Here is a 7,846-nt window from a genome sequence, read left to right as displayed (position 1 = left end):
TCCCGACATCTTCATTCCTCCCCTCCCAACCTCACCCCTCGACATCTTCATTCCTCCCTTCCCAACCTCACCCCTCGACATCTTCATTCCTCCCCTCCCAACCTCACCCCTCGACACCTTCATTCCTCCCCTCCCAACCTCAGCCCCTGACACTTCAATACCCCTCTCCCAACCTCAACCCCCGACACCTTCATTCCCCCACTCCCAACCTCACCCCCCCAATACCTCTTCCTCTCCCAGCCAATCATTGACCTTCCTCTCCCACACCCTTGACCATATCCAATGTGGGCCTCAATGGTGACTTCCATGAGCTGCTTCGCAGTAGGGCCATGTAGATGAGAATCCACTCAGTATGCCATGGATGTTCCTCCAGTGACAACAGGCCTGGCTGAGGGGACTGCTAAAGATTAAAGGGAGGTCCAGATTGTTTTGTTGGTAGGAAGGTTTAAGGTGTTAACTCTTGAAGACAATTGCAGTAGCATCTGTGTTTACAGTGGTTAGACTGGTTGTCTCCAAGGAAGGTGCTGAGAATGTTTGGCTGTAAACAGTTATGCTTTAAACTGTCCATTTAATTCCAAGATAGAATGGAATTGGGGACTAAGAAATAGCCAATCAGCATTTCTACTTGGATACAAGGCCCATGTGATTCACATTGCAATGGAGATGGGCTATAAAAGGGGAAGGGTTTATAAGATATCCCTGAATTCATAGACAAGATAATCTGCCAGGATCTGGGAGAGAGAGAGCAGCTAGAGGCCAAAAGTCTCTATGGTTCACCACAGGAATGAGGGTCAGAGCTCATTGCTTATATTGAAAAGACCAAATTTGTGAGGATTTGAAACAAGACTGCAAGATTTACCTAGCCTGTGCTAGAGAGAGAAGCACTAAAAAAAAACCCTCAACATAAAACATAGTTCTGAGGTTAAAATTTACCAGACTGGGAAAGGAAAGGAACAGAAGTAAACCCTTACTGAGCTAAGAATCACTTAGGACTGAGTCCACGAAAATCAAATGGCTACTTGAGGGACAAAGTAAAATATACCTGTGAGGTGGGTTTTTCGGTTCTGTTAAAAATAAAAGGGGAAAGTTTTGTTCTACAGTTTAAAGTATAAGTTGCACAATAGTGTTTAGTCAACAGTGCTTTTGGTCTCTTTTTATAGTCATACCTAGCACAAAGGAAGCTGGTTGTGGTTGTTGGAGGTCAGTCATCTCAGTTCCAGGATATCACTGCAGGAGTTCCTCAGGGTCGTGTCCTCGGCCCAACCATCTTCAGCTGCTTCATCAATGACCTTCCTTCCATCATAAGGTCAAAAGTGGGGATGTTCGCTGGTGATTGCGCAATGTTCAGCACCATTTGCGACTCTTCAGATACTGAAGGAATCCATGTCCAAATGCAGCAAGACCTGGACAATATCCAGGCTTGGACTGCCAAGTAACATTCACACATCACAAGTGTCAGGCAATGACTATCCCCAACAAGAGAGAATCCAACCAGCACCCCTTGCTGTTCAATGGCATTACCATCATTGAATCCCCACTATCAACATCCTGGGGGTTACCATTGACCAGAAACTGAACTGGACTAGCCATTTAAATACTGTGGCTACAAAGAGCAGGCTTGGAATCCTGCAGCAAGTAACTCACCTCCTGACTCCCTAAAGCCTGTCCACCATCTACAAGGCACAGGTCAGGAGTGTGATGGAATACTTTCCACTTGCCTGGATGAGTGCAGCTCCCACAACACTCAAAAAGCTTGACAATGTCCAGGACAAAACAGCCTACTTGATTGGCACCACATCCACAAACACTCACTCCCTCCACCACCGATGCACAGTAGCAGCAGTGTGTACCATCTACGAGATGAACTGCAGGAATCCACCAAGCCTCCTTCAACAGCACCTTCCAAAGCCATGACCATTCCATCTAGAAGGACAAGGGCAGAGGATAGGTGGGAACGCCACCACCTGGAAGTTCCCCACCAAGTCACTCACCATCCTGACTTGGAAATATATCGCCGTTCCTTCACTGTTGCTGGTTCTAAATTCTGCAACTCCCTTCCTAACAGCACTGTGGGTGTACCTACACCACATGCACTGCAGCAGTTCAAGAAGGCAGCTCACCACCAGCTTCTCAGGGGCAACTAGGGATGGGGAAAAATTGCTGGCCCAGCCAGTAAAGCCCACTTCCCGTGAATGAATAAAAAACAAGTCTTAAAAAGTGAAATCTTGTGTCGTCCCTTCAGCTATCAACTGAAAGTTCATTTTTTTAAAATATAAAGATGCTGTTCTCGAAGGGATTGTAACACAAGTGTTGCTAGAGCTATACAAAGATCTGGTCTGACCACATCTGGAGTAGTTCTGGGCAAGGATATATAGGCATTGGAAGGAGTTCAGTGCAGATTCACCAGAATGCTACTACAGTTCCAAGGGGTAAATTATGAGGAGAGGTTCAGGAGAGAAGTTAGGAAATCCGTGTTTCACACAAGGGGTGATAGAAATGTGAATCACTCTGTGCCACAAGAAGCAATAGGTGTCAGATCGATTAATCATTTTAATTCCGAGATCCTAAATTTTTGTTAGGCAAGGACCTAGGCGAGTGGAAGGAGTTAAGGTTCAGATCAGTTATTGAATAATGGAGCAGGCTCAGTGGGCTGAATGACCCCCCTCCTGTTCCTATATGTTCCTATTCCATGGGAAACTGGAATGAACAGTGCTGTTAACATTTCTGTAATCTGCATACAATATCCCCACAGCCACGTCCCAGTGCCCAAACCATAGTGTTGTGGGTTTTGCTGCAGATATTTCAAGAGGTTTCTTAAAAGCCTTATTTTTGATTTTAGATTTCCACTGAAATATCTTAACAATTGCAAGTTCCTCTTTGCTGACAGGGTGTGATAATCTTGCGCTGTGAATTTCTAGAATGATTCCGCCGCTATACTTTAGATTCCACCACGCTCACCTCTCCCTGGAGACAAAAGAATAACAGTTTTATTTATTAACAATTTTGTATGAATAAATTAATTAAACATGAATTTAACATAATTAGCTTAAGGACTGCTGAGAGGGTGTGGGGAGAGCTAAGGCTGGGGAGATGAGGAGAAATAGTTTTATGCACCAAATTGCTGTGATCTAGGACCCGCTGCCTGAAAGGGTGGTGGAAACAGATTCAATAATAGCTTTCAAAAATAAATTGGATAAATACTTGAAAAGGAAAAAAAATGCAGGGTAATGGGAGAAAGAGCAGGAGCATGAGACTAACTGGATAGTTCTTTCAAAGAGCAAGTGCAAGGACAATGGGCCAAATGGCCTCCTTCTGTGCTGTAAAATTCTATGTGTCATACTGCATCCTTTAGCTGCTCCCTATCTCCTGGATCCTGGCAGATTAACTTGTCTGTGAGTTCAGGGATATTTTAGAAACCCTTCTCCTTTCGTAGTCTATCTTCATGGCAATGTGAATCACATGAGCCTTGTATCCAGGTAGAAATGCTGATCAGCTATTCTTTAAACCCACTTATGTTCTAGCTTGGAATTAAATAGACTGCTTAAAGCATAACTATTTACAACCTGACATTCTCAACATGTTCCTGGGTAAATTCTATGACACACCACTCTGTAATTACAGACATACCAGTTCCAGGGAATGGCGATAAAGCTTTTAAGTGAAATATAACATTTAAATAAGAGTCAAAGTGGAGTAGAACTTTCTTTACATGGAAACAGAAGTAGGCTATTCATCCCATTGAGGTTGCTGTGGCACTTTTTCTAGGCTTGGTAACACTATCTCATTAATCCAATTACCTTGGTAACTCAGAAGATACAATTCTTAGTTTGATACCAGTACCTACATAGTAGGACTCAGGGCTGACAAACCAGAGTTATTTGAGATGAATCATGTAACCAAGGCCTTCTCAGGTTGGCACAAGAGCTCCCAGGGCACAATTTGAAGAGGGGGGAAAATCTTTTTTGTGTCCTGGCCAACACTTATTGGCCAACCAATGCTACTCAAGAAGGAGACTAACTGGACGAGTTCGTACTCTGCAATATTTCAGGACACAGCTGCTGTTATTCACTGAGCAAGTCAAATCCCAGAGGGAAACATATCTTACTATCATAACTTTTTTTTTTGTATTTTGAAAACAAGGAGAAAACTACTCATCACAGAAGCATAGAGTCCCAGTACACTTCTAGGATTTTAAAATTAAATGATTTATTAACAAGATGAAGAAAAAAACTTAAGCACACAAGATTAAAATGACAGTTAAAACAGTCTTACGAAGCATTCCCCCCAAAAAACCCCACTTGGTCAAAACACACAAGTAAACTACTTGGCAAGAGCTCCTTTATAGGTTTTTAACCATAAAAATCCAGTAATATTACCCAAATCAAAAACTGCTGCTACTTTAATAAAGCATACTACACAACTTCTCAGTCTCTTCCTCTCTGCTGTGGAAATCCAAAGCAAGTTCAGCAACTGACTGCTCTCTGAAAACAAATACCTCCCTGGCTTGAAACTGGGTGGATGCTTCAAACTTACAATTTTTCTCAGCACAGAGCTGGTCTCAGGACATCTCCTCCACACAGCCAACACAACTCAACTATACATCTCTCCTCAAATATCTTTTTTACCCTTTCATCCTAGACTCCATTGTCCTAATCACCTCTCTGAACTCAACTTTTCCAAAATATAAAAATCTTTCATGTCTTCCTATTACCTCCACTTTCGGGTCAAATAAGATTTAATAACTTCCCCGTGTTTACTTATGAAGCCTTTGTAAGTTGTTAAAGTCCCTTAAACTCCCTTTGAAGTTTATTAGCTGAAAAGTCAAGTCTTTACCTATCACGTAAAATTTTAAAACCCAAATTATTTATTTGTAATCCCAACTTTACCATAGCCTCTCATTACAAATGCATGCGTCTAGCACCTTTACCTTTCATCTCTCAGTTCCCACAGGCAAGCTGTCTTTACTAACCTTTCCCCAGATTAATTAAGCATGGACACACCCACACACACAGCCTTCTTTACAGAATACTACCATATTCCCAAAAAATATTTAAAAAAGATAACATCCATCTTCACAAATTCTTAAACTACACTGCCTCTCTATCACCTTTAAAATGCTTCTTAAAATCCTACCTTTATGGTCTATGGTCCCAATATTCCCTTATGAGGCTCAGTGTCAAATTTTGTCTGATACCGCTTCTGTGAATCACCTTGGGATCTTTTACTATGTTAAAGGTGCTGAATAACTGCAAGTCCTTGTTGTGGGATCTTGCTGTGTGTAAATTGGATGCTGCATCTGCCTACAAAGCAACGGGGACTGTATTTTGAAAGTAATTCATTGGCTGTGGAGTTGTTTGCAATTCCCTGAGGATGTGAAAGATATTACAGAAATGCAAGTCAACTCACTCCTGACTATAAAAATATTGCACCAGATGCAAGTAAGGATAGTGTAGAGCCATGAAAATATGATTACTCTCTGAGTCTCCATGTTTCTAGAGATAGGCACCCAACACCAAAAGGAAGAATTGGCCCTCTACAAAGCAGGAACTATAAACTCAGGTGAAAGTTCCTTAGGGTTTGATTTGGACAAATTCACTGTTGAATTAATCTATGATTTTTGGCACAGTACTGAGAACTGTTTCATATCTGTGTTCATAATATCTGCTTAACTAGTCAAATTAATTATACTTTATATAAACTTAGTCAATGCCTCTTGCTTCTAAGCCTCAGTTTAAGTCAAGTTCCCATCAAGTCAAATGCTGTTTTCAGATTGTCATTGTGTATAGACACTTCACAGATAATGGAGGGTTGTGGAAGCCAAGTCACTCAATATACTTAAGAAGGAAGTAGATATATTTCTAGACGCTAAAGGCATCAAGGAGAATGGCTTTGAGATAGAGAATCAGCCATGATCATACTGAATGGCAGAGCAGGCTCAAAGAGCCGAATGACCTACTCCTGCTTCTATTTTACTATGCTCCCATGTTTCAATCTACTTTTCAAAGCTTACTGATGTTAAGATATTAACTGCACTTTATATCATCGCTCAAGGACAACCAAAAGTGCTTGATGTAAAACCATCTCAGGACATCCCAAATCTGCTTAACGCTCAATGAAGTATTTTGAAGTGTAGTCAATATTGTATTGTAGGAAACACAGCAGTCAATTTACGCACCAAGCAGCAGTGAGATAAAGATGTGATCACTGATTTCCTTTTTAAGTGGCATTAGTTGAATTGCAAATATTGGTTAGGCTACTGTTCCACCTTTCTTTCACATAATGCATGGGATCTTTTATAAGCACCCGAGATGTAAAGTCCCATCCGAAGGCCAGCACCTCTGACAGTGTGGCACTGTCACAGCCACTGCACTGGGAGCGTCAGTCTAGGTACACAGCCTCTGCAGTGAGACCTGAACCTTTATGTTTCTGCCTCAGAGTCTAGAGTGGTATCAACTGACCTAAATCTGATAAGTTCATCTCAGCTTAAGCAAGGAGCAGTTCCAGTTAATCTAAACTCACCAATGTTGCTGTCACCACATTTGTACTTGCTGATTCTGACCACAAACTTGGTTTCTTGATTCCACCAAAGCATTTGCGATACTCTTTCCTCACCTTTGTGCAGCAGCAGTGGTAAAAAAATAGGGGAAAGTTAAAAATCCAAGGTAACTTTAATTTTAAGCCATAAAATAATTCTTGCACCTCACGATGTAGGATTGAAAGAGTAATGAGGGCTTTAGGATGTCCGGTACCTGCTTGTTCAAAACACATAGGATGATGAAGATGAAGATGCCCTGGAAACTGTTGATGATGGTGAATAGATAGGCCATCACAATGGTTTCTTTCCTAAAGTGAAACAAGCCAAGAATCCAGGTACATCCCAGGATAAAAACCTGCGCGATGGCTTTAAATGTCAGCATCCTACGAGAAGGAAAATATTGTGTAACTCAAACTTTAACGCAATAATTCACTGTAATGTTCAATTAATCAATTGTTCGCTGTTTGATTATGTGAGTCTGGTGACTGATCTAGGCTCACTGTTCTTGTTTGGTTAGGCCTGGGTGTGTACCCAGAGCAAAGACACCACAGAAGGTACCAAAAGCTGAGCTGTAAGCACGAGTGCAGGCATTTTGTGACTGCAGAGATGTTTTAAAACTCTTGTAAATAAACCTGTTGCACACTTGGAAACAAGTGTCATCTCTGCATTGCTCTGAGATATATAAAATACACAACAATCTGGAACTGAAAGCTAGTCTCAGTAATGGTGACCATGAGACTATCATCAATTGCAAAAACCCATCTGGCTCACTAAGGTCCTTTAGGGAAGGAAATCTGCCGTCCTTACCTGGTCTGGCCTACACGTAACTCCAGACCCACAATATGTGGTTACCTCTTCACTGTCCTCTGAAATGGCCAAACAAGCGTTCAGTTCAAGGGCAATTAGGGATGGGCAACAAATGCTGGCCTTGCGAATGACACCCACATCCCATGAAAGAATAAAGGGGAAAAAAAAACCCTTGTTCCTGATTTGTCTGCATCTTACTTTTCAACAAATCTTTCCTCTCCTGGAGCCCTTGATCAGGTGCTAGGGTTAACGTTCCATGGAAGTCAATCTTATCATTGTACTTCATCGAAGTGACCACAGATTAGTTCACCACTGGGCTAAGGTTTCTCAGTAAACTGATTCAGAGAAAATAATAACAATGCGGAAAGTCTTCCATTTTCCTGCAGCTCCCATTCTTCCTCCAATCTACAGGCCCCTACGGCCTGAAAGAAAGTTGGATTTAGCACGCAATTTTGGTCCTGATTTGAATTTGCCTCGGGGTGCTAAAACAGACAGCTGCGGGTT

At 41.8% G+C, this 7,846-nt stretch overlaps 1 protein-coding gene across 1 annotated transcript in view; it reads right to left on the bottom strand.

Moving 5' to 3' along the window:
• Positions 1-2,081: 2,081 nt before the first annotated feature.
• Positions 2,082-7,846, bottom strand: part of LOC144668762 (adhesion G protein-coupled receptor E3-like) — a 57,673-nt gene continuing 51,908 nt past the window's right edge. Inside the window, exons 13-15 of the mRNA XM_078531092.1 lie at positions 6,750-6,918; positions 6,520-6,612; positions 2,082-2,964 (exon numbers count right to left, since the gene is read on the bottom strand). Coding sequence (XP_078387218.1) covers positions 2,932-2,964; positions 6,520-6,612; positions 6,750-6,918 — 295 coding nt within the window. The 3' untranslated portion in view covers positions 2,082-2,931. The remainder of the gene's footprint in view (positions 2,965-6,519; positions 6,613-6,749; positions 6,919-7,846) is intronic.

Source organism: Cetorhinus maximus, chromosome 28, assembly GCF_964194155.1.
Source record: "Cetorhinus maximus chromosome 28, sCetMax3.hap1.1, whole genome shotgun sequence".
Lineage (NCBI taxonomy): Eukaryota > Metazoa > Chordata > Chondrichthyes > Lamniformes > Cetorhinidae > Cetorhinus > Cetorhinus maximus.
Note: the sequence above shows the minus strand (reverse complement) of the source record. Positions and strands in the feature narration are given on the sequence as shown.